The sequence below is a fragment of the Electrona antarctica genome (genome assembly GCF_951216825.1).
Source record: "Electrona antarctica genome assembly, chromosome: 3".
Lineage (NCBI taxonomy): Eukaryota > Metazoa > Chordata > Actinopteri > Myctophiformes > Myctophidae > Electrona > Electrona antarctica.
This window is the reverse complement of record NC_136808.1, coordinates 3424689-3451528: the sequence shown is the minus strand read 5'-3', so window position 1 is coordinate 3451528 and position 26840 is coordinate 3424689. Positions and strand designations below refer to the sequence as shown.

The 26840-nt window shown below is 42.9% G+C and overlaps 1 protein-coding gene across 1 annotated transcript in view; it reads right to left on the bottom strand.

The window, feature by feature from the left end:
- The window catches only part of LOC306920046 (MAM domain-containing glycosylphosphatidylinositol anchor protein 1-like), a gene marked incomplete at its 3' end in the record, with an annotated part of 214033 nt that overhangs the window by 32650 nt on the left and 154543 nt on the right, over positions 1-26840 (bottom strand). The window contains exons 6-10 of the mRNA XM_079496653.1: positions 18332-18601; positions 15878-16207; positions 13242-13538; positions 8853-9119; positions 7688-7833 (exon numbers count right to left, since the gene is read on the bottom strand). Of these exons, the coding sequence (XP_079352779.1) occupies positions 7688-7833; positions 8853-9119; positions 13242-13538; positions 15878-16207; positions 18332-18601 (1310 nt within the window). The remainder of the gene's footprint in view (positions 1-7687; positions 7834-8852; positions 9120-13241; positions 13539-15877; positions 16208-18331; positions 18602-26840) is intronic.

Sequence of the window (26840 nt, the reverse complement as noted above, 5' to 3'; positions counted from 1 at the left end):
ATACATGGACACGGATCCAGACAATTTACTTTTTAATGGTTTATACTTATAGGGCTGTATTTTGCGTGTCTTAAGTACCAGGTCTTATTACTTACCTTAAGACCTGGAGGCGTGGTCAATGCTCTTTGGCCACTCAGCATAGCCAAATGGCATTGATCACGCCTCCAGGTCTTAAGTTATGTAATAGACCTGGTACTTAAGACACGCAAAATACAGCCCATAGTCTCTAAAAGCACCTTTCTAAATTATTAAGTTAAAATATTACTATTTCCTGGTTTGGGACGAATTATTATATACTTTATGCAAATTATGCAAATGAGGAACAATTTCATAATTTAGTTATGGCAAGAGATTAATTTATGTATCAACATAATATAGATGTAGACTCTAAAACAACCTTGATATGTTGACTAAAAGCAATAATGCTGTATAGCTAATTCCTAATTTGTATCTATGTTGTAATTTATGCCAATTATGCTAATGAAGAAAGGGTGCATGACTTCACCATAACAGAAGATTAATTTCTGGATATCACAAACATAGACTTTGACTCTTAAGTCACCTTTCGAAGTTAACTGGATGCAAAATGATAGCCATTTCCAGTTAAGTTGCTCATTAAGCAATTGATTTGCTCATTATGCTAATTCCTCAAATTGTCCAACATATAACATTTAGCAAACAATCTTAGTCTCATCTGCTAGCCTATAGATGACATTTTAATAAAAGTTTAAAGGAAACAACATTTCTGGGTTTAACATGGGCCCTATGGCGGTTTACAACATGGTCTGTCAGCCCGAAATGTGTACAGCCTCTGACAAGTTCCAGATGTAAATTCAGAAGTGTTTCCACATCTAAAAACAAACTTCATGGTATATAGAAACACTGTAGAAAGTGTCATGCTTTAGTCATAACATGCACAATACCTTCCATATATGAGCTTAACCTTAACTCTATCTCTCTCCGCACAATCTCTCTCCTAGATGTTTTTAATGTTATAACAATGTCATAACATTTATATCATAAAAGTTGACATGATTCACCATTTCTGTAGACTATTGGGGTTTAAGTTGTCATTCATTAGAACAAAACTTCCATTTAACAAACATAATAAATTATTATAGTGGAAAATAATGGAGCAAAACGTGCAAAAATGCAATTCTGAGGTCAATGACCCCTCAAGGTCACCAGAGGTCAGTCAGAAAGTGGTTCCACGTCTGAAATCAAACCTTGAGGTGTGTAGATGATATGCTGAAAGTTTCATGCTTTAGTCATAAAATGCACAATTGGTTTGGTTATCCGCCGCACTAGCAGGGCTGTTGTGGGCTGGGTCTTGGCTGGGGGCTACATAGGCAACATGATTGATTGATTGATTGAAGTATTTATTAACAGTTTGCAGAATTACAGTACATTTCAAGCACAGCTCAATAAAAAGACTGTTAACTGTGAGTGGACGACCCAATAAAGCATTACACTTGTTTACACGAGGGTCCACTTTTCAGTCAATGTATTTATTTATTTGTTAAGTAGCCATGTAATAAGCTTCGCCTCGTTTAATCATCCTGTCGGGTGTAATTTCTCAGCAACAATTATCCCTATACATAACACATGCAACCATGCATGCAGTTGCACGCATGTACACAGTACACACTATAACACACTGTATACACATTAGACCCCAACATCTGTACTATAATACATAGCTGTGTTTGTGCGTGCGTGCGTGCGTGCGTGCGTGCGTGCGTGCGTGCGTGCGTGCGTACGTGCGTGCGTGCGTGCGTGCGTGCATGCGTGATAACCAGAGTCCAAGGACACCCGGTTTTGGGCACATCATTATCAGCACGGCACCGTCATTTGACAAAGTATAAAATATATTCAGAGAACCAGGGTTACAAAAGTAAGCTTGTGGCTAGGTGGCTAGGTAAGATGGAAACACTGATCATGCTAAAATGTCTGTGTTAAAAAAAAAGTAATTCAATCATCCTAAACAAATGATGTAATCCTCTGGCTAAGATGTGTTTCACATGATATTCAGTGGGTCCTTACACTGATAGTCTATGAATCAGCAGTTTTTGCAATGATAAGAGATTTACATATACCATTATGCTGATTCCCCAATATAAGCTTCTACAACTACACCAACACTGCAAACTCTGACATGGTAAGACATTATCATATTCCTCAAAATATCATCATAGAAGGTATTTTCCCCTTTTAACACCCACTCATGAGTACAAACATTTATACTGTACTCATACAGTGTATGCATAATACACTGTATGTTGCATAGAGGTGTCATGCACACAGGTGTGTTGGCATATGAGTTAATATGAAGTGAAGCGATTTGGGGATTCAGCAAATCAGCATTAAGTGAAATGTGTGTTTGCGTGTGTGCATGTGTCGGCGCATGCGTGCGTGCGTGCATGTGTGTGTGTGCACGGTGTATGAGAAGAACTGTGGTGTTTTCTAAAACTTTTTTGCGCATGTGTGTACACGAGTTATGCTCCAGTAGACCCACAACCTGTGGATTCATGGATTCAATTGCGGTTGGTGCATGTTTCGGTATAAGCTTACTTGCAGCAATAAATAAAATCACTTCCAATCATTAAAAATATCATTAGTTCATCGAGAAATACATTCATTGCATGTATGACGTATGGATGCAAACGCACATACACATCCACGCACGCACACAGGCACGCACGTGCACACGCACGCGCACAAGCACATGCACACACGCACACACACACACACACACACACACACACACACACACACACACACACACACACACACACACACACACACACACACACACACACCCCGTACAGGGCTTGGCAGCAGACAGTGGATCAATAAGGCATTGATGTGTGACCACAGGGAATTTAACTGCTTATATACTGAGGCTAATTTCTCTCTCTCTCTCTCGCTCTCTCTCTCTCTCTCTCCCCAGCTTGCTTAACACCTTCAACCCACTGTTTGCCATGTATTATGTTTCCGTGCCTTTCTGCAACGCTCGTGTGAGTACCACTGCATGTATTGTGTGAATACACTGACACTGCGCAAATTATGCATGTGTTTGATTTAATGTACTGCTCTAATTCACCATGCATACATTTTCTTTTTAATTTTGTCAAAATATACCGTATTGTCCCAAATATAAGACGACTATGTTTATAAGACGACCCCCATTTTTCAAGACTCATTTGTGGAAAAATAACATTGAATGTCAAAATAACATTGGATTCAAACCCACAACCTACGCTTTGGTGGGTATGCAGGCATGGAAAACTGTATTCATCAAAGTGTAAAATAAATAAATCACACCCGTGTGAAGTGAGGCGCGCTCTTATCATCGTACATCATCACGCATCATCTCATACTGGCCAATCAGAATGCCTGTTGCCACAAATGTACGTCATATTTGGCAGACATTTGACCTAATATATGCTTTCATTGTTGATGGCAAATATGTGACATGTGGGGACAAGATGACGTAAATTTTCCCTTCATTGTCAATGGCATTTAATGTTTGTGTTGCGGACATTTTGTGGGGACAAGAGCATAGGAGGGGCTAGCGCCCCTCAAAAATAAAACATTACACCTGTGCGAAGTGAGGGACGCTCTTATCATCGTACATCATCATGAATCATCTAATACTGGCCAATCAGAATGCCTGTTGCCACAAATTTACATCATATTTGGCGGACATTTGACCTAATATATGCTTTCATTGTCAATGGCAAATATTGAGATGTGTGGGGTCAAAAGCTGTATATAGGAGAACTTAAGTGAGGGGTGCTCTTATCATAAAACATCATCATACAGCATCACATTCCGGCCAATCACTTTTGGCATCCGCACTTTTCTGTCCTCACTTTTTATCCTCACCTTTTAAGCCCTCAGCCAATCAAATCATCGCTATGGGGTATAGGAGGGGCTGGCGCCCCTCAAAAAATAGGGTCCCAGAATCATATCATCTTAAAAGGGAGAGATACACAGCACTAATGCTTACATATCCACACGTGTACTGCATTTCCTGCTCTCCCCAGACAGATCCACACACAGCCGTTGTCATTTTGCATGTGCTAAGAAGATTGAGTGCCAAGGTGTTAAGGACATGAGTGAGGGAAAGTGTTGCAGGAATAGATGGCTTGTGAAATTGAGACAGTATTACATTTGTTCTTGCACTCTATTTAACAGTGGAGGGGGCCGCTGAGATTCACTGTCGTTCTTTAATTTGCATCTCATTTTGTTCCTTCGCACCCGTTTCAAATGCTTCTGCCTGCCTGCCTCACATTCCCTTCCCTGTTCCCTTGTGTTTCTCTCTCTGATACAGAGACACGCACGCACGCACGCACGCACGCACGCACGCACGCACGCACGCACGCACGCACACACACACACACACACACACACACACACACACACACACACACACACACACACAAAATCACATACTGTAGCCTACGTTAAGAAGACGTCTAATTAAATGAGCATTTACGAGGTCCTAAACTGCAGTTTAATGCATCTCATCTTTTTTAAAACAGTCGACGTGACAATTAACAGCTCAAACCGTTCATCAGCTCTGCTTCAATTGGCAAGGTTTAATCCATATTTTATACTTATAGCATTAAATCAACACTGAGGGGGTGTGATAAACAAGACAGACAGACAGACAGACAGACAGACAGACAGACAGACAGACAGACAGACAGACAGAGTTGGTTTAGTGTTGCAGTAATGATAGCTTTGCTCTGGGCTAAACAGCTCTCTGTCTGTGTTAGCAGCAATAACAAAGATTTATTAGATGCAGCCTAACAGTGTTCCAGTCAATTCTTTAGTCTTATTACAGACTGCGGGGGAAATGGAGGAGAAAACAAAGAGAGAGAGGATTCATGAGGAAGGATAATCACAATAAAACAACAGCATTAGCTACTGTGAGAGGGAGTAACATGAAAGCTGAGACGTGCACGGGAGGCCAAAGCCTCAGCCTCATGTTGTTAGCTTGAAAATTGGTTATGAGTGGCAGTCTTCAAGTAGGCGGGCAATTCATCCACACAAACAAAAATCAAGCTGGCAGACACCACAGCCTCTCCTCTCTGTACACGGATAAGCACTTATAAAGGCTCACAACGTCACACGTGCACACGTGTCAGGAAATCCTGTTGTGGCTCTGTATAATTCATTATAATTATTTGTTTCGTCTGATTCGAGGCCTGTTTTCTATGAATATATAGATGATTACACTACTGTTCCACACAAAACAAGAATCTCATATCAGCAGAAACTCGAAGAGCGATTCTCATCATGAGGTCGGCCCTGCGTGTTTCTGGCTGGCTGTAGAAGAGCTTGCATACTACAAGGTTGATCAGCATCAACTCCATTGTGCATATAGACAGCATGCCAAGGACCTCAATTCCAAAATACAGTATTTTTAATCCGTCCATGACGGCTATGGCATTTATATTTTATTGATATTTGCAGAGCAATCATCCCTCCTTGCTATGGGTATTAAATGTCTGAACTAATCACAGATATGCACGATTGCAGGCCCTTGAACACAAAGGTACCCCTCCCATCTAAAATCATTACAGCAAGTAAAGTTTTGGCATATATGTTTATAGATTGTTCCTATTTGAAACAGCTATAATATATTTGTTGCAGTCCATGCCTGCTTGTTGATACACACACAGAGAGAGAGAGAGAGAGAGAGAGAGAGAGAGAGAGAGAGAGAGAGAAAAGGCGAAATTAAGGGCTTTTCTGTGTCCCCTAGGGTAGGTAGGTACCCTCACAAAACACTTGCAGTAATCCTGGTCTCTACTGCCTCCGCCTTGTCAGCCTCATAACGTGTTCCTTCCACATGCACACTATAAGTCCTACCAGGGAAACTCCCCACTGTCAGGTGATAAGAAGCGGCCTGCTCCTTCGCATTGAAGGAAGCATATCAGTTTGGGGCTCTCCCCAGGTTGGCAGAAGAAGAGTTGCGTCCAGGATTACAGCCTTGGCATTGGCAAATGGTGAAAAAATGGGTTACAAAAATCGTGGGATAAAGATGAAGAGATTTAGAGGGTTGAGAGAAAGAAGAAAGAGACAGCAGAAGTGAGAATTCACATGATTCCCCAGCCAACAAGAGCTTTTATAGAACACTTGTTATCAGAACAGAGCTCAGAGCTCTGTTCATGATTGCTGCAGCACTCTATACTGTTTTTTTTCTTCTTCTTCTGTTCGTAAACGTGGGCTGAATTTAGCCCAAGCCCTCATGCTAGCAATGTGAAGGTACATTGTTCTACTTGAGAATAAACTCAAACATCCCCCCTTTTCCTTCCACAAGTCATATAATACAGTAAGTTCCATGTTGCATCAGTGCAATTGTAATTAACACTGTATGGATTAATTCTCCAGTAAGGCAACATCCGGGGACTCACTAGACTTTTAGTGTCTCCCATCCCACAGGTTCCATGGACTGTTATTACAGACCCTCAGCTGCAGACCAAGGGTGTGTATTAGTATATTAGAGAAGTCGATGGGTGGCTTGAAAGTCCTTTTGGGAAGAAGATATATATGAACCCAAATACTTGTAGTCATCAACCTGTTTCAAAGGAGTGTTGTTAAGTGTTTTGATAGCGTGGTTATTGTTGGATTTGCAAATATTTACGTATTCAGTTTTCGTCTCGTCTCGTTGAGATAAAAAGACCAACACAGTTGGAGGCCTAGGTCAAGAGACTGAAGGAGAGCCTTAGTGTAGTATCAACCGATATACGAAGAACATAATCAACAACAATAAAAAATAGAAACGGGGCAAGTATGTCACGTTGGAGTATGCCAGCAAGGATGGGGAATGATGGTTTTTCTCCGTCAGGAGATGGTCGCTGAGGTATATAGAACTTTTATGGCATCGATAATTTTGTCGGGCATACCATGTAGGCTTTAAGAATGTCAAACCTTTTGGCTCTGTCAACTGAATCAAAAGCCTTTGAGAAATCAACAAAGACTAGTGCGAGATCGAGGTTGCATAACTGTGATTAAAGTTTAAAGGCTGCGTTTGAAGACTGATTGTCTGTGATGAATACGACTCGGCTCGGGTAGGCTGTTCCACACCCGGACAGCAGTGTGGAGAAAGGGTGTGTTTTGGGGTAACATGTCATTGGTTCGACCTCCTGTTAGATCGACCATTACTAACCCTATCTCTAACTCTAACCTAAACATAACCGCAAGCACGGGAGCAACGCATCCCTCACCAACCTTAATCCGGTCGAACTAACGAGAGGTCGAACCTTAGGGCAGCCCCCGTGTTTTGGAGCCTGGGAGTCACCATGTTCTGGTGTGGAATAAATAGGCGAGTGGATTTTCCGCCTGGTATATGGTGGAGGGAGCATTATCCTGTCTGTCCATGGGGAAGTGGTGGGTGTGAATGTGCAAAAGGACAGTAGCAGCAGAAACCTGTCTTCATGTGGCTACGGCTAAGGAAGGAGAGGTGTACAGTGTCCTGAGGGCCATCTTCTGGATGTTGTCAAGTAGACCACAATGTGTAGGTGGAGCACTCATCCAGCTGGTGACACTGCGGACATGCATAGTTGGTCGGCTCTCTGTGATGAGGTAACTGGCCACTCTCTAAATACACAATTTAGCTGTGCGTGCGTGCGTGCGTGCATGCGTGCGTGCGTGCGTGCGTGCGTGTGTGTCCTACCTCGCGTACGTTGACCCAGTAACCAATAACAGGGTCGGTGGCTGCAGGTTCTTTCTGCGTCCACTGCAGGGTATAGGAGTAGTTTCCCTTCATGGTGCGGATGGGGCTGGGTGTGTCGTAGTAGAACTCAGCGCTGTACGGCCGTGCTACAACAAGCAGGACGGAAGGTAAGGAGATCAAGCAGGAAAAAGAAAGAAAGTTTGAGCGCTTTTGTTCCACAAAAACTAATATAAGGTCTGTGTGGTTCTTAGATATTTACAAGCTTTTGCCACAAACGGTACAACCAAAATGTCACTTAGGTTATCTACAAGCTTTGCTACAAATTGTACAACCAAAGTGTCTCTTAGCTTTTCCCACAAAAAAATTAAAAAATCACACCCGTTCGAACTGAGCGGTGCAGTGTGTGCGTGTGTGTGTGTCTGGTTTCCTCCGCCATCCATCGCTGTATGAATGTGTGTGAATGGGTGCATGTAATGCTCAATCTATGTAAAGTTGTGTGAATGTGTGTGTGCGTGCGTGCGTGCGTGCGTGCGTGCGTGCGTGCGTGCGTGCGTGCGTGCGTGCGTGCGTGCGTGCGTGCATGCGTGCGTCTGTGTGTGTGTGTGTGTGTGTGTGTGTGTGTGTGTGTGTGTGTGTGTGTGTGTGTGTGTGTGTGTGAAAACTTGAAATGGGACATTCTGCACAATGAGTACTACTTTTGGTGCTTTAAGTACATTTTGAACTGTACTCAAGTAGTACATATTGAATTCCGGACATGTAGAGTATTTCTATATTGCAGTATTGATACTTTTACTTACGTAAAACATTTGAGTATACTTTTTCCACCACTGCTGTAGGCCTGTTGCCAGTAGTTGGTAAAACATTGGTCTATAATGAACATTGGAAATGTATAGCATTTAAAATCTAATATAGTTTTACAATGCTCTGGAAACCTCTCTACCGCAAACGTTTGAAATTAATTGTATATTAACGATCAATTAAGTATTTGTTTATAGGGAGTTTAGGTGAGTATAACAGGTTGTACTTATTCCAGTCCTGTCATCACAAAAATGCTCAACTCAACATAATGTATTGTTTGACCATGCCAAATTATAACACAAGTACAGTTTTTCCACCACATCATTTGAATAGCCAGCATTTAAAATATATGTCTCCATCAACTCACCAGAAACATCGAACGTGCACTTGGACGTTCCGGCCACATTGCTGATCCGGCCCTCGTAGGATCCGTTGCTGGTGGGGTCCAGCTTGAACCTGAGCTCCATGGTCTCCGTCAGGTCCGGTGGGGCCATGCGGACCGCCTCACCGTTACGGAACCAGCGCACGTTGGTGAGACGAGGAGGGTAGGAGCGCAGAACGACACAGCGCAGCGCCACCATCTGGTAGTTCCTGGAACGCACGGCCTGGAAGACCGGGTCCAAGATGGGAGGATCTAGAAACAAAATGGACGTTTTAACAATGTTGAGAAGATAGTGAAGGATAATTATGTTCTGGATTGATTGATTGATTGATTGATTGATTTTTAAGTTTCTCCTCATGTGGTACTAGTACTATGTGCAAATTGGTTGATTAATGTATGGAACATACATATTCTTTCAAACATCAGAATCAGCTTTATTGTCACCTTTTTCATGTGTGCTTAATTTTGTACAGTAGGAGTAGATATGGGTGTAGCTACATCTACACCCATCCATTGCTAAATGCCAAAATTGTGAATTGTAAAAAGAACGACAAGCCATGTTGTCATCCTGAACAAATGTTAGTGCCACGAGGGCTCATCTCATCCTCCCTCCACATTCAGTCCTAGACAGTCTGCGCTAACCTTCGCTCACCAGCTGTAATTAACATGTCAGCTGGATCTGTGGATAATCACATCTACTGTAGCTGTCATTACCCGCAGGTCAGCAGAGCAGAAACACAGCCTATCAGCACACCCTCTCCAGCTAATCATAGATATTAGATGAGATGCTAATGTGGCTGATACAGTGCAATAGCTGATGATAAGGAGTGAAGTCCCCTGGGAGGTGAACTGAGCTCGGTGTCATCATGACTGTAAATCTGTGGTGCGACGGAAAGATTAGCAACTAATTCGGTTTTTGATATCATTTTCTCTCAGAGGAGGTTTAACTGGATCAACTGTAAAATAGGAGGAGGATAAAAAGAGGAGGAACGACAAATGTGGCAAATGGATGGATTTAAGGCTGAATGAGGGAAAGGTAGAGTAATGAGTTGGTTGGAGGGCAGAGCGAGTGCAGAGCACCGCAGAGAGAGTGAGAAGGAAGATGGAGATTGAGAAGAGGATGTGAGGCACTCTGGGACAGGACAAATCCCTGGAGACATTCAGAGGCCAGGTGAGGAGAAAGAGAGATGGATAAAGACAGAGAAAAGGAGGAGGTGTAATTGACAGAGCTGTGAACAGAGAGGAGCAGAGGAGAACTGGCTTGACACATGTACTCTTATTAGAATATTATTCAGTTTATGTGCGCTTTCTCTAAAAAAAATGTCTACTGAGCCCTGTGAGACAGGCCTTAATGCCATTGCAAGCTGATCATGTAGGAATCAGTTCTGATACATGGTTTAGGCCAAAAAGCTGGCCTCAGCGTCAGACTTGAAAGTTACCTGACTAAGCATCACAGTATGACAATTCGGGAGAATCGAGAGAATGTGTTGGTTACTTTGTCTCACTAATATTTGTCTTCATTTTAGCTTTCTCTTTTTCTCTGCCTCAACTTCTCTCAGGCATTTCCCTTTCTTAACCCACTGCCCTCTCTCTACTCTGTCCGGCCCAACCTCTCAGCTTTCTTTCTTATCCCCTCTTCTCTCTACCTGGGGAGAGCCACCTGCTCCATAAATCAGGTCTGCCAGCCAGTGAGGACAGCACAGCTCTGACTGTGGCCCAGGCGCGTAGGGTGGCGCAGTGGATGCAGTCGCATCACTGCCCGGGTGTGGGAGGGCCTCCTCCTACCCACAAGTGCACACTGTTAATTTACCACGACTAAGACTACATTTCCTGTCAATATTAACTAGTGTAAAATGTAGTTCATTGAGAGGTAAAGGGGAGACACTTTATTGTGAAGGGGCAGAAGGGCCCTTCACCGCGCCTGCCGAAAGAGAGAGTTAGGCTACTGGCTGCATAGTTGCTCAGAGCCTTTACACTTTACAGCCTTATATCGCTCCGGTGTTGCTGTGATTTAAGTTGTTGCTACTGTAGTCGCCGGGTAAAGGCGTGCATAGTGGGTTAGGCGTGGGTTAGGTTTTCAGGAGGAGAGGAGAGGAGAGGAGAGGAGAGGAGAGGAGAGGAGAGGAGAGGAGAGGAGAGGAGAGGAGAGGAGAGGAGAAGAGAAGAGAAGAGAAGAGAAGAGAAGAGAAGAGAAGAGAAGAGAAGAGAAGAGAAGAGAAGAGAAGTCCCTGTGCTGAACCAAGTCATTGTTCATTACTAGACTGGTACACTCTGTTCAGCATTATTCAACAGTTCTGTCCTTGGTAGGATCTCAGCCCTTCATGAAGTTAAGTGCTTTGGGCACCTTTCCCATGCATGGGGATTTGGCAGACCTGTCTTTTGGCTTTCTTGTTCTGTTCTGTTCTGTTCTGTTCTGTTCTGTTCTGTTCTGTTCTGTTCTGTTCTGTTCTGTTCTGTTCTGTATGTGCTTTGGTTTCATATGAATTGCAGTGCATTGCTTGTCCTTGGGGAAGCCAAATGGATGCATTAATGGATGCATAATATAACGGCATCAATTAACGACATTTTACAATTGTTCAGCCTAATTCACACACATCAGTTCATAGTAAACCATGAATAATTGTATTCAAAGAGTTTGTCTGAGTTCTGGTGTCTCATTTTTGGACTATGCAGTCCTGGCTTCTTGTCTGTGCCACTTAGTGCAGCTCGTAAATTTTTCATGGTCTGACGCTGGTCTTCAATTACAATGAATTCTGGGGGCTGTGTGAACTGTGGTCACGGACAGACGGGAAGATGACGGATTCAAATAACCTTGACATTAACGTTCCCCTTTAATATCTTTTTCCAACAATTTGTATTCTTCTCATGAATCATGGCAGGATGTTTGGTGGATAGAAAAGGTTCCGATTTTGCCATATACTATTAGGTTGCTTTAGTGGTCAGTACATACTGTAGCAACACGAGCCCATTTGTTAGCGGTGGTGCGGGGTGCAGACACTACCATTAGAATGAAGGCTAGTCAGCAATGGACCATGAAAGCTGGGTTAATCTTAACATAGGTTAAATTCAAGCTTAACAATCAAGACTCACAAAAATGCATTCACATTTTGATTGAAGTAAAGTTTCCCCACAGTGCTTTTTGGCCTAGACTTTGGCTGAGATAAATGTTGCTCCTGAGGAGCAAATATGACATGGTCAAATTTACTCCAATACAAGTAAAAGTAGCTCATGCAGTCAAACGTGTTACTTAAGTAAGAGTCAAAAAGTACTTTGTTTTAAATATACTTATGTACACTGAGTAAAAGTACATTTCTTATTTTCCATATCAATGAATTGCTTTTATTTTTTCACATTTAATGTATAGGACCTTGTAACTCTTGTTTCAGTTCCAGTTCCTAACGGTTCCTTAATATATTATAATAAAGTGATTCCCTGGCCTGATTACAGAAAATATTAATTATACACTTATTAGAAATTGTAAATTATTTTAACTTTGGTACAACAACAATATAATTAATTATGCATATATGCATATAATGCACCTAAAGGCTTGGACGTTCAACTTTGAAAGTGAACCGGCTGCAGACTCAATGGATTTCAGAGACTCGACACGATACATTGACTAGATAAGATTAATGTGTTTCTGTTGGAGAGGTTTCCTTACAAGTTACAATCAACATGCTTCCACCTTTGCAAAAAAGGATTGCACTCCATGCACTTTGCATGCCCTTTTCCACTCTCGTAAGGTCCAACCACACTTGTCGATTTTTGTCTGTTCGATGCTGCTGCAAGGCTAAGGCGCGATTCATACTCCTATTTTAGAGCCGAATAAAAGTCGGTTCGGCTCTGTAGAGCCTATACAATGTGACGTCATTTGAGGTTCGGGGGGGCGGGTACCGTCCTAAAGTCGGCTCTTCGGTGCTACTGAAAATTTCTGACGAGCCAAAATCATTTCGGCACTACAGCGGTAAAATAGTATGAATCGGCCCTAATGCTGCTGTGTTTACGCTACACACTCCACTTCTTCTCGCTCGAAGGACGGTGACTGTCTGAGCTGATCCTAGATCTGTGGGCGTGTCCACCCCACTCTTTGATATGCACACAGCTGAGCCAAATCAGAGGTGTGAACGCAGATGAGAAAGGAATCGTTTGTGGAACCATTAATGCAATATGCAAATACGATGTAGGAAACAGCCGACCTAAAAGTAACGAGTACTCTTCAGCCTTCCTAGAAATGTACTTGAGTAAGAGTACAATAAGTATCAAAGAAATATAATACTCAAGTAAAGTACAAATCGTCAGAATATGTACTTTACTACAGTACTTAAGTACATTACATTTACTTAAGTACTGTCCACTTCTGCCCATACTTACATTGAACGTTGAGTTGGATCAGAGCTTCACGTCGTTTAATGTTGAGGCCATTGTAAGGAGCGGTCTGACAGCGGTACGACCCCATCATGTCCCTGGTGACGTTGGTCAGCCTCAGTGGGGCGTCGCGAGTCTCCTCCACCGGCTTCCCAGACGGCATCAGCAGGTCCTTGTCTGCCCGCGACCACAGTAAAATAGGCCGCGGCTTCCCGTCTACCAGGCACACCAGCTCCGCATTTCCCCCCTCCCGTACACTGATCACCTGACCTTCTGCTGGGACTGTCAATATCGGAGGAGTGACTAGAAAGAAAAGGAGACATAGTAAAAATAATTTGAATTCCTCGTTACAGTAAATAACAACCTCTCAGCTCATGAAGCTAAGAGCAGAACATCTGTTTCCTTGATACCAACTAATCACATACGGTAGTTTAGCAGCGACATTGCTTTCATTGTAGTTTCAAGACTTTTGCGGCCACATTAATTCCATTTTCTCCAGAAACTGGCTGTATCAAATATTAATGGACATCATTAACGACACACAGCCACCCCCCTGACAGAAAGGCCGGGATGATCGGTTTATTTTTCAAACACAGTTCTTATGTGAAGCGACCTAAAAGGGGGATTTCAATGCCAAATAAAAAAATACATGAACCTGTGGACTGGCGCCCTCTACCGAAAGTGACGTCAGACTTCGGTGCTCTATTCAAACGAGATGGTTGAACAAAGCAGTAATTAACAAGTTAACGGAATCAACCACAAAAAGGAAACATTTGCAAAACAATGGAAGTTATAGAGCCCCCTGCCTTGCACCAGGCAGGATCTGATCTGGTTGGATCTGATCTGATTCTCCTCCTGCGATGGGGCCACGCCAAAGAAACATCACATATATGTTTTCATTAATGTTAAAGGGGAATTTCTCCCTAACCATTTATGTATATTGACCAAAACAATAAATAAAAAATAAAGCTGCTGAAGCTGCAGCTGGAGATGAAGCTGCTGCTGGAGGGGTCTAACATCAGCTCACGTAGACCAGGAAGAGTGCAGTGTCAACAATGCATGGAGTGTTGCTGTCACATCATCTAGAACAGATGTGAACAAAAACCAAAAACCAATTGCGCGATTGAATAGGAGTTCTAGCGTTAGACCCCTCCAGCCCCAGCTTCATCTCCAGCTGCAGCTTCAGCTCCCCTATATCTTTATTTTTTATTTATTTTTAAATTTTTGGTCAATATACATAATTATCAACTTACTTTTGTAAAAAAAGGGTTAGGGAGAAATTCCCCTTTAATCTAACAATTACTTGTAAACGTTACTTGTAATAAATATCATTGCATTCATTCAAGTGGTTAAGCCTCTTTACTTGAACTGGCCTACATGGCATCTTTTTTTAAATAAAACTTTTTGCCACAACACGAGTGGACAATAATATTACCAGAAACACAAAGAGATATCTCTGAATGACCATAACATGTATGTAACTCTGAGAGTGTACACATGGAACCAAATACCACCATACAGGTTAATTTGGTTCCATTTGTACACTCTCAGAGTTATGGGGGTCCTTGCAGATAAAACATTTAAGAACCACTAGTACTACTGGTACCTATTCAGAAGAAAACCTGGAGAATAAGAACATTTAAATGGTGTCTGTAAAAAAATAAAATGAAGAAGAACGGACAAGACCAAGTCTTTGCCACGGACACATTTTTGTCTGTGTACGGACATATTGATGACCCCTGTCAAGTCAAGTATTATAATCCCTGAAGTTTGATATAGCTATTATCATAATATATGATGATAAAAAACAACCAAACATGATATAAATAAACTATAAACCCAATCCAGATATGTTACAAAAAAGAAGAAAAAGAAACAAAAAAAGAAAAAAGAAAAGATTCAAAGACAAATAGGAATGCAGAGAAATTAGTGGAGAGAGAGAGAGTAATAAAACGCTTGTTTCCAATGTGGTCCTGCAAATCACAATAACAATAAATAGTCCAATACAATTATCTACAATCTTCTAGGACTATAGGCTACAAAAAGGAGAGGAAAGAAGATAGATATAATAGATGCATGCGCAGTAGGATTTTAATCAATAATCCTCTGCGGTCCTGGGGTTCATTTAGTCAAATGGAAATAGCAATGTTTAGCTTCAGGTGGCTTCAGGTCCAGTGAAGCCAACCTCCTGAAGGTCCGCAAGGCCAAGTACCGCACCTGGGGGGACAGGGCCTTCTATGTTTCGGCCCCCAACCTCTGGAATGAACTCCCCAACCATCTCAGAGCTGCTCCCTCTCTCCTCTCATTCAAAACCTCACTCAAAACCCACCTCTTCAGGATAGCTTTCCCCAGCTGAGGTCTGGATAGGATGTCCCCCCTTCCCTCGTTTATCCTTTTATCTTTTTAACCCTGTACTGTTGTTGTATCTGTTATGTTTTGCTTTGTTTTTTTCTTATTAAAGTCTGTTCCTAGTGTTCCTACTGTATGTAAAGCGCTTTGGGTATTTAGAAAAGCGCTATATAAATTTGAGCTATTATTATTATTATTATTATAAATATTCACCAAAAAACAACAAAAATGAAGATTATTATTATTACTATTTGATTTCTGTAACTTTTGTCCCAAAAGTCCCAAAATCTCACCGCTGTTCTGTGTGATGTTTACGTCCACGCGGAGCTCTGCCACGCGGCTGCCGGGGAAGTTGGCCATGCAGCTGTAGGTTGCCAGGTCCCGGAACTTCAAGGCCACGATCTCCATGCTGCTGGTGCCGGGCTCCATGTCTGGGTCACTGCGGAGCAGGATGAGGCTGTCCGAGTTGTAGACGGGCGCGCCGTTCTTGAACCAGGTGTAGTTGACCTTGTCCTGAGGGGAGGCGTCGACGTGACAGGACAGCTTGAGGTCACGGCCCATCTGGATGCTCTCGCTGTCCTTGTTGGAGTCTGGAGTGATCTGGAACGTCAGGTTGCTCATCGCTGAGAGAGAGAGAGAGAGGGGGGGGGGGGGGGGGGGGTTAAATGAGATGGCAATTGGAGGCATCATATATAGCATAGAAAGGGTAAGGCGCAATCGAAGGGGAATGGCAGAGTGATGGATGTACAAAGGAACATAGAGAAGAGTTTGCTTCGAGAGACAGACAAATACAGAGGAAAAAAACCAAGATAAACGCAGGGAGAGAGAGAGAGAGAGAGAGAGAGAGAGAGAGAGAGAATTAGACAGACAGAGAAAAAAGGTTGGGAGGTGGGACAGAAGGACGGAGCAAGAAGAAGAAGAAGAAGGAGAGTGTAGCAAAGAAAGGAAGGGAATGGGAGAGGGGCGGGGCATCAATCACAGGTAGAGTAATAACAGGAGGAGGGGGGAGGAGGGATAACAGAATCAAGGTCACATGAAGTAACACCTACATTGTTTCAAATTCTGCGTTCCCTCTACAGAGTACAGACCTCCATGCTGAATACAAAACACACGGCTGCAGGACAGAGACACACCTCGGAGCTTGTTAACTATATAGCCCCCCATGTGGAGCTGCCGGGGACTGCTTAGTATGTGCTATGTGGTAACATAACCACTTTGAATTCACTAGGTCTCCTGTGTGTGTCTACAATACGAGTATCTTGTCTGCGTGTAAGTGTGCTTATACCGATGCCTCAAACTAACAGCAAAAATCCACCCATAATATTCTGCACAGCAACAACTAACACAAGAGCCAAACAGTAATTGCTTGCACTCTGCTCTACTTAATTGGAGTGAGTAAAGATTACTAGAAACAAATTTCAAGAAATTTGACTGGGTGCCTGCAGCTCGCCAAGTCTGTGCAGCATTTGAGCCACGGACCACCATTTGATGACATTTAGCCTCTCAGACCCTGTAAGGGTCCATTTGGTTACATGTAAGCCAGGTCTCCCCATTGACTTTCAATGGGGTATTTTGTCTAAATTGCGCATTACGTTGCCACCAACATTCTAATGCTAACATGCTAACATGCTAATACTAACATGCTAATGCTAACATGCTAATGCTAACATGCTAATGCTAACATGCTAAGGGGTCCATTTGGTTTCGCTCAGGGGGGCGGCCCGGTTCCGGCGAGCCGCCCCGCGTCTGAAATGGTTGAGAAATGACAGTGTTACGCGTTTCCCCGATTTTCTCCATTGACTTTCAATGTGTGTGTGTGCGTGCACATGTGTGCATGTGCGTGCATGTGCGTTCGTGTGCGCGCGTGTGTGAGAGGTGGTCAACTTGACCTTGAATCATTAACAAAGTATCATTTTCACCTGGGCTACTCTATGCAAATGCAACCACTATTGAAAGTTAAAAGCGATTTTAGTTTTCGCCATGAGTGACCCGAGACATTGAGGTACGCCGTGTGCGATCGTGGTATTGGTACGATAAAAAACGTGGTTATAAGAGCGAGTTAAGAATTGTGTTTGTGATGAAAAAATTGCTGACTCATTCAGGCAGTTAACATGTAGTTTTATGACACATTATGATGGTACACCTGTCGCTTTCAGGGCTGTAGTTCACGCACTGTATGTATCTGGGCTATGGTTGTGACATTGGGTGAAAGAGGACGAGTGTGGCTACAAAATGTATATATTGCGGGGCTTTGGTAAACCGTGCGGCCGGCCATAGAGGTCAAAGTTTTGCGTATTGATAATTACGATTAAGTATGTGTTGCGGATTTCAACCTGTGTTTCTGCCATTGCATGGCTGGCACCCAGAATTAAAAGGGAACAAGAACAGCCATCGGGGAGACAGAATGGAACTTGTTTGTTTCGACAACTTCAAGCATCATCATGGCGGTCCACGCAACCTGTCCTGACCCAGTGACCCTCCCAAATACGGGTGCAGTACTTCGTTTAGACAGTACTTAGTTTAGACTAGTCATTTGGTTAGACCAGTCATAAGTCCTACAACTACAACCTATCTCAAACCCTCACCCTAACCCTAACCTCCCACGGGGCAGCACACCTAAACCTAACCTTAACCCATGTCTAACCAATGACTAGTCTAAACTCTAAACTAAGTATGCACCCCCCAAATACACGCAGACACACAACGAATGCAACCACACTCCCAATCTCACACACCCAGCTACTCACTCCTGACTATGAGGCTGACGTATCTTCGCGCAGGGTTCCCCACGTTGTTGACGGCCGTGCAGTTGTAGAAGCCAGCGTCTGTGGCCGTGACGGAGCGCAGCAGCAGCGAGGTGCCACGCACCTGGGCGCTGAGTGGCATGGGACCCGGGTACCGAGACCAGGTGACGGTGGGCGCGGGGAAGCCAGCAGTCACCTCGCAGATCATCAACACGTCCTGTCCGGGGTCCACCACCAGAGTCTCGTTGACGGACAGACGCAGAGCGGGGGGAGCTTGAAGGGCGGACAGAGAGTGGAATAAAGGTGTGGTTCACTGACAGAGAGTAGAATAAAGGTGTGGTTTTCTAGTGTTGATTTAAAAGTGAGCAGAGTAGGCGTGCGAGAAACAATGGCACTCAATCAATTTATGTTTGCATATTATAATTAGTTTTTATAAGAGACTATACAATATTGCAACAGGATTGCAGGATCCATGCATGTATACAGGCTACTGCAGTGAAATGACGTTTTTACATGTGAATGTGTGTGAGGGGTGGAGGAGTATACGTGTGTGTGTGTGTGTGTGTGTGTGTGTGTGTGTGTGTGTGTGTGTGTGTGTGAGAGAGTGTGTGTGAGAGTGTGTGTGTGTGTGCGTGCGTGCGTGCGTGTTGTGCGTGCGTGTGTCCACACATAAAACTTGTGATTTCCTGCTATCTCAATTTGCACAGGGCCAGATTCACAACGGAAATTTACGACCAGGTGTAAATGAAGTGCGTAATGACAGCGTATTAATCCGTCCGATCAAGCTCACGTGTCATTCACCAATCGGTGGCGTAATGTCTTAATTTGTGCGGATCGCTCGTGTATCTCATTTCGCCTCTTTCCCAAGCGATTCGCCTGGTGTCGCCTGGTATAATTGAACATCCATGCCCATTTCACGCCATATAACAGGAAATATCTTTCCTCGGGTGAAACATCACAGCCTCCAAATTGCACAGATCCCCAAGCTAATGCAACTCTAGTTAACTTATTCATTTAAGTTCAAGCACAGGACCAAAGCTATACTTCCAGATATGTTACAAAAAAGAAGACAAATAAATAAACAAACAAAGAAACAAAAAGAAAAAAGCAAAGATTCAAAGACAAATAGGAATGCAGAGAAATTAGAGGAAAGAGAGTAATAAATCACTTGTTTCCAAACGTGGTCCTGCAAATTACAATTATATTATGAAATCCTATTGAACAATTGCACACTCGCCTTTGCAGAGGTAAAAAAGATATCAGATATTTTTTTATCAGAGCTAATGGGGGGGAAGACTGTCCTTTGGATTACTATCATATCACTGTTCAGATCTCCAGATTCTGTCTCTATAGTCATGTGTTCAAGGATTGGCCCGTTTTGAAAAAAGAAAAGCCTCAAATCATGAACGCAGCGGGGAATTTACGTGAAATCTTTCACAGACTTTCCTACTAGGCTGAGGAATATATCCCATCATGACCTGACGAAGATGTAACTTACACATCGAAACGTTGTCACTTTTTACTTGCCACAACCTGACCTGCCCTGGTGGAGACCTCTATTGTTTAAGTTCAACCTCAGCCAGGACCAAGGCTATACTTGGCAATTATATTATAAAAGCCTTTTCTATTGAACAATTGCTCACTCACACCTTTGCAGAGGTAAAACATACTGTATATCCAATATTTTCTTTTTTATCAGAGCTGCATTGATTCATGAGGGGAAGTCCATCTTTTAGATTACTATCATCTCACTGTCGTCTGTCTGAATGCCATAGGGAATGGATTTGTTCTGGACACGTAGCTATTTAAACTTTCAACCATACGGTGGGTAGCCTATATTCTCTTCGTCAGAGGTAAGTTGTCTACAGAATGGTTCATTTCATGATGTCGTCATATTTAAATGATTCGCAGGACATTTTGGGCTTAGTTGGCACTTGGCATAGCCTAATGGAAGTTTGATGCTGAGGCACCAAACTTGATTGATCTCATGTCATGATGAGATCAATGTAGTAGCCTACAAGCAGAGGTTCTCAACCCGTGGGTCGTGACCCCTAGGGGGGTCGCCAAATTATTTTGGGGGGTCCTCAAAATAAATAGAAAGTACTAAAGATTCCACTTTTTGTGAAAATGTGTTTTTCTTCCATGTTTTGTCCACATCTAAATTGAAGTAGAATGATCTGCTGCTATGACACTTGCTATGGCCTGTCTCAATTAAGGTACAATACGCACGCACGCACGCACGCACGCACGCACACACGCACACACACACACACACACACACAAACACAGACACACACACCCCTACCATGATGAGATAGAATACAAATATTATGTTTTTCCAAAGTGAATACAGGATGCTGAGTGATGAAAGGTGTCTGAGTTTTTTGGCTCCTCTCAGGGAATAAACAAACCTCACCTCAGAGCCAAGACATCTGAACTGAAACAGACATGCTCCCATACATAGAAATGCACAGACAGGTATCTAGCCAATTACCAGCAGCGGTGTGTGTGACTGCTGTGAACCTGTTTTCATTCAGGGCAGAATAATGTTCCCTGCTTTAATTTGGACCCCATGCAGTCACCCTGTTGTCATCCTGATGCATTCTGACTACACTGCCTAGAAAAACAAAATGGAATATTAATATGTAAACATTGTTATTTTGCAATATTGTCACAGTACAAATCGAAGTGTTGAGCCTAATTAGAGTCTTTTTTGTTTGCAGTTGGACTTTCCGGGCCGTAAATCCAAGGGAGGTTCATGATTCCATGGCTTCCAGAAGCATATAGTTTTCTTTTACCGTCCAATCTAAATTCCTACAGTATACCTAAAACCTATCAATTTAACTATGGTCACACACACTGCATGGAACTTAAAGAATGTTTTCAATCCAGCCAAGAAGTTTTGCCTGCAGATATTGAAGATGATGATCGATGTTTAGAAATCGATCATGGCCTGGTATCATTAGTTTGCAGATCTGATGTACCAATAACTAAATAAACTGATGGCAATTTAACTTATTCTAACTATGAATATTTTAGCCCCAACACCTTTCTTTGGTTGCTGAGTGCAGGGGATGGAGTGCGAGGACGTCACCGGTCAGTCACCGGTCAGTCACCGTCACTGGTCACCGGTTAGTTATTAGACTCCCAATGCACACCTCCTGGGTTCGAATACCACTGCCGCCGCTATTTTTCCAACAACCGCGGGTTAGTTTTTTGGCTATAAAGTAAAGTATAGATATAGACCGTGACGGAGGGGCGCTGTCTCTAGCGACCTTGAGCCACGAGAGACACCACAGAGTGCTGTGTCAAACGCTGTGATGTTTGCTAGAGCCGACTAAGCCCCATTCGAGTTGCAACCTGATAGGGCAATAATTATTTCCCACCACTGAGTAGCCTCACGTCAGTCACTGTCACCAGACTTTCCACCTCGGAGGAAAGTACAGAGCAAAGACGGGCAGTGTCGGTAGGCCAATCAGAGGAAGGCAGGGGCATGTCTTTATGCAACCGGACCATGATTTTGAATCACGCGCTGAAGACCCTGCATCAAAACTTACCTTATTTGGTATGCGGCCAGGTATACATAGGCCTGGCTCAGGGAAGAGGACGCCCCTCTGCCATGCATAGTCCACCATAGGCACCGTTGGAGGTCTTTGCAGGAAGACCATCCCTCTGTATGAAATTTTCTTTTGTTTGTTTGTTTGTTTTTTTGTTTGTTTTTACCATAAAATCTGAATAGTGAGATACAATATCCATTTGGGGCAGTCATCTTGAACGGCATCTTGAAAATATACACTTTCCCAGGGTCAGACTTGTAGCTAAAACAGTGCCAGCATCCACTGAGAAATGTTTTGTCTTGTTTCTTTGGGGTTCAACCATATATACTTACTAACCTTCACGTCTATTGCAACATTAATGTTAAGTAAATTTACAATCAATTGTCAATGTGTATTTAGTTTGTATAAAGCTGTGGTATAATTAAGCTATTTGTGATGCATGTACACAGTATCATTCAAGAGCTATACAAAAAATATAGACTATAGCCATTGCCATGATGTGGCATATTATAGAATAATAATTAATTCATATTCTTTTGGTTTGGTTTATTTTTGGTGGCTAACTAGAGGCCTCTACCAGGTAATGGAGGATGGCTTGTCGTCACCGGAGAGAAAAAAATAACCTCCCATGGCCTGTGACGCATGCAGGGAATGGTTGGATTAGCCAGCAATTCTCCCAACGTCACAGAATGTATGTGCAACACATCGGTTTACAACCAGCTAACAAACATCTCTGTCTCACACGATAATGTTGCATATATTATGTACTGTATGTAGCTTGATAGTCAACCAATAATTGTTTCCTGCAAATCTGTCCAGACAGTGACAATAGTTGATGGTTCAAATCCCACACAGCCTCTGAGCAGGATAAGTGTACTATTCTCCTGACAAAGACCTGTATCTGCTCTAAACGCTGCTTTTGTACTGTTGGTAAGTGGTGCATTTATAATACATGGTTTTGTATCATGGCTACGGGCAGTGTGCCCTCTAATGCACTAGAAGCATGTCTGAGAGGTCATTTTGACCGTTCTTTTTTAGATTTTGAAGTTGATTGTCTTTGCCCATGAAGCTTTCAGAATCTTCCCCTTCCATGACCATCATCATCCATCACCATTCCTAGCCTGGCTAATAAGCCAGACCGAATCAGCCGTTGGCAAAAAAAAATTGCCTGCCGGCGGATTACGGTCTGGAGAGGCTCAATTGTACGCCCATTTCATACACCAGAGAACTGGTGTGGCCAATCGGGACACGGTATGCAATATGGATATGGGCTTGAGACCTTTGACTGACAGTAGCTCTGACCAATTGCGTCAAAGAGAAAATGTTTGAACCCGCCCCCCGGGAAACAAGATCCATACACAGCATCTCCAGACTCAAATACCACACGACAGTGTGATTTGAGTCTGGCTTATTAGCCAGGCTACACCATTCCATCATCTCAGAAACTTTTGACATCTGAAACATTTTCTAAATATAAATCTAAGCACAGGCTACTTCTGTCTGATTTTACTTCAGACATGCTAGTGCTTATTTGTTATGAGGCGATTATGCCAAAATGTTCCTATTATTGTTGGGATTGTGTGTTCTCATGTGTTGTGTTGTGCGGCCTGTGGCCAATCCTTTGTGTTGCACTTGTATTGTGGGTGTTAACCTCTGACGTATATTGTGTGAGACTGTGATTTTGCCCGCTCACTCGGATGAGTCCATTGAGAAAGAACAGCATGGCTGCACACAAGAACGAAAATAAAACTTCAAGTGAATACATGAGTCTGTGAGATTGATTTCAGTATGGCTGACGGAAATAGGAATCCTACAGGTTATGGGCCCAGACGTGATGGAGGCAGGTGGCAAAGATTAGTATTTGACGGACAAGAAGACAATTACGAACTCTGGGAAGTAAAATTCCTCGGTTACATGAGCACGATCGGCCTGAAAGACACGATCCTCTTCACGGGCGTACCTGCAGATCAAGTGTTAGACGCAACACAGAATGAAAAATGCTACGCAGAACTAATCCAATACCTTGACGACAGAAGCCTATCGTTGATAATGAGAGAAGCGCCAGATGACGGAAGAAAAGCCCTTGAAATACTACGGAGCCACTACGCCAGCCAGGGTAAACCCAGAATTATTGCCCTTTATACTGAACTGACGTCGCTAAGAAAGGAGCATGAAGAGACTGTAACAGACTACATCCTCCGAGCTGAAAAGACTGTGACAGCACTGAGAAATGCAAAAGAGACAATTGGTGATGGCCTGATAATATCCATGATTCTTAAAGGACTCCCAGAGTCTTACAAACCGTTCGTTGTTCATGCTACACAGAGCAGCGAGGATATAACGTTCACCAACTTCAAAAGCAAACTACGGAGCTACGAAGAGACAGAAAAGTTTGACAACAAACCTAAAACAGACAATGTGATGAAGGTGGATGTGTCATCTGTAACTTGTTATAAATCGCGGACACATGGTGAGAGACTGCCGCCAAAAGGGAGAACAACAACAAGCAAATAAATGGTGCAGTTACCACAAGAGCTCAACACACAGCGATGAGACATGCAGGAGTAGAAAATACATGCAGAAAGATGACGCAAAACAAGCTGCAGGGGGCGCAGACGTCCACAAGGAAGAACAACAAACGTTTGTATTCAAAGTTAGTCAAGAGGTACTACCAGACAACATTAAGAAGAATGGTCTCATGGTAGACTGTGGAGCAACATCCCACATCATAACAGAGAAAAACAACTTCAAGAGATTCGACAGGACATTCAACCCAAATCTACACTTCATGGAGCTTGCGGATGGAACCAGGAGGAACAACGTGGCATTGGAGCGAGGCGACGCAGAGGTGACACTTCAGGACATCAAGGGAAGAGACGTTGTGGTCACACTGAAAAAGGCTTTGTTCATACCATCATACCCGCAGAGCATCATTTCGGTGGAGTCTGTAGCAGCTGATGGAGCAAAAGTGATCTTCCAAAAGGGACAGAATGAACTAATAACCAGAGATGGGACAGTCTTCCGCATTGAGGAACAGGAGAGACTGTACTACGTGAAAACGGTAATTAACCATGATGAGCACTGTGCTGATGATTCAGTGAATGATATATTATCTAGTGACAAAGTGAACCTAACGTGTGATGTCAAAACATGGCATGACATTTTGGGACACTGTAATGTTGATGATGTGTTGAAATTACCAGATGTGGTAGAAGGTATGAAAATCACAGGCAACACCAAACTAGACTGCAGTGTCTGCATTGAAGGAAAATTTACTAATAGCAGAAATAGGAAAATGGATGCTAAAGCAAAAACACCACTGGAATTGGTACATACTGACTTGGCAGGTCCCATTGACCCAACTGGTCAAGATGGGCATAGATATGCCATTTCATTTACAGATGATTTTTCTGGGGCAGTGGCTGTTTATTTCATTAAAAATAAAAGTGACGCAACACAAGCCACAAAGAAATTCCTATCAGACAGTGCACCTTTTGGTTCAGTAAAATGCATGAGATCAGATGGTGGAGGAGAATACACAGGTGAAGCTTTCCAGTCCCTTTTAAGAGATGGAGGTATAAGACATGAAACATCATGTCCCCATTCTCCACACCAAAATGGTACTGCTGAGAGACAGTGGAGAACCCTTTTTGAAATGGGAAGGTGCCTTTTATTAGAAAGCGGATTGCCAAAAATATTGTGGCCTTATGCAGTTCAGAGTGCAGCTCATATCCGCAACAGATGCTACAACGATAGAGTTAATAATACTCCATACTTCATGTTAACAGGAAGAAAACCAAATCTAGCAAACATGTGGGTTTTTGGGTCTGAATGTTATGCATACAAACATGTTCACAAGAAATTGGATCCCAGGTGTGAAAAGGGAATATTTGTGGGATACAGTAAGAACAGTCCAGCCTATCTGGTCTACAATCCACATACAGCAAAGGTGTCAAAACATAGGCTGGTGAAATTCATCAAAAAGAATAGTGTGGAACAACAAACACAAACTGTAATACTGAGCCGGTCCAGGAATACACAAATGGAAAGCCTAAAAATGGAAGTGACACTGAGTTACAGCAGATAGAAGCAAACCTAGAGAATCAAAGCCTAGAAGAAAATGATGAACAGGCAGAAACAGATGGGTCACAAAATGGCGAAATTACAGAAACTGGTCACAATCAAAACCAACGCTACCCGAGAAGAGAAAAGAAACCCCCCAAATACTTGGAGGATTACATATCAGACTTTGATGATAGAGATGTGTCAAATGCAAGTGTTGATTATTGTTGCAGGGCAATATGTGGAGTGCCCCAGACCTATAAGGAAGCCCTGCAGTCACCAGAGGCGCCCGAATGGCAACGTGCCATGAACGAAGAGGTCGACTCACTTAAAGAAAATGACACATTTGAACTGACTTCTTTACCTGTGGGTAGGAATGTAGTGGGGGGGAAATGGGTTTATGCCCTTAAAGAAAATGCTGAAAAGGGAAATGTCTTTAAAGCTAGATACGTTGCTAAAGGTTACAACCAGACAGAAGGTATTGATTATAATGAGACGTTTGCTCCAACAGCGAGCATTACATCAGTACGGGCACTAATGCAAATAGCAGTCCAAGATGACCTCATTGTTCATCAAATGGACGTGAAGACATGGTTGCAGACATATTAACAAAGCCTGTAGCAAGAGTCAGAATTATCAAATTCAAAAATTGGTTCTTTGGTAATTAAGAAATTGTTTTTTTTGGTTTGTTATGATGAGAACAAGTGGGGGTGTTGGGATTGTGTGTTCTCATGTGTTGTGTTGTGCGGCCTGTGGCCAATCCTTTGTGTTGCACTTGTATTGTGGGTGTTAACCTCTGACGTATATTGTGTGAGACTGTGATTTTGCCCGCTCACTCGGATGAGTCCATTGAGAAAGAACAGCATGGCTGCACACAAGAACGAAAATAAAAC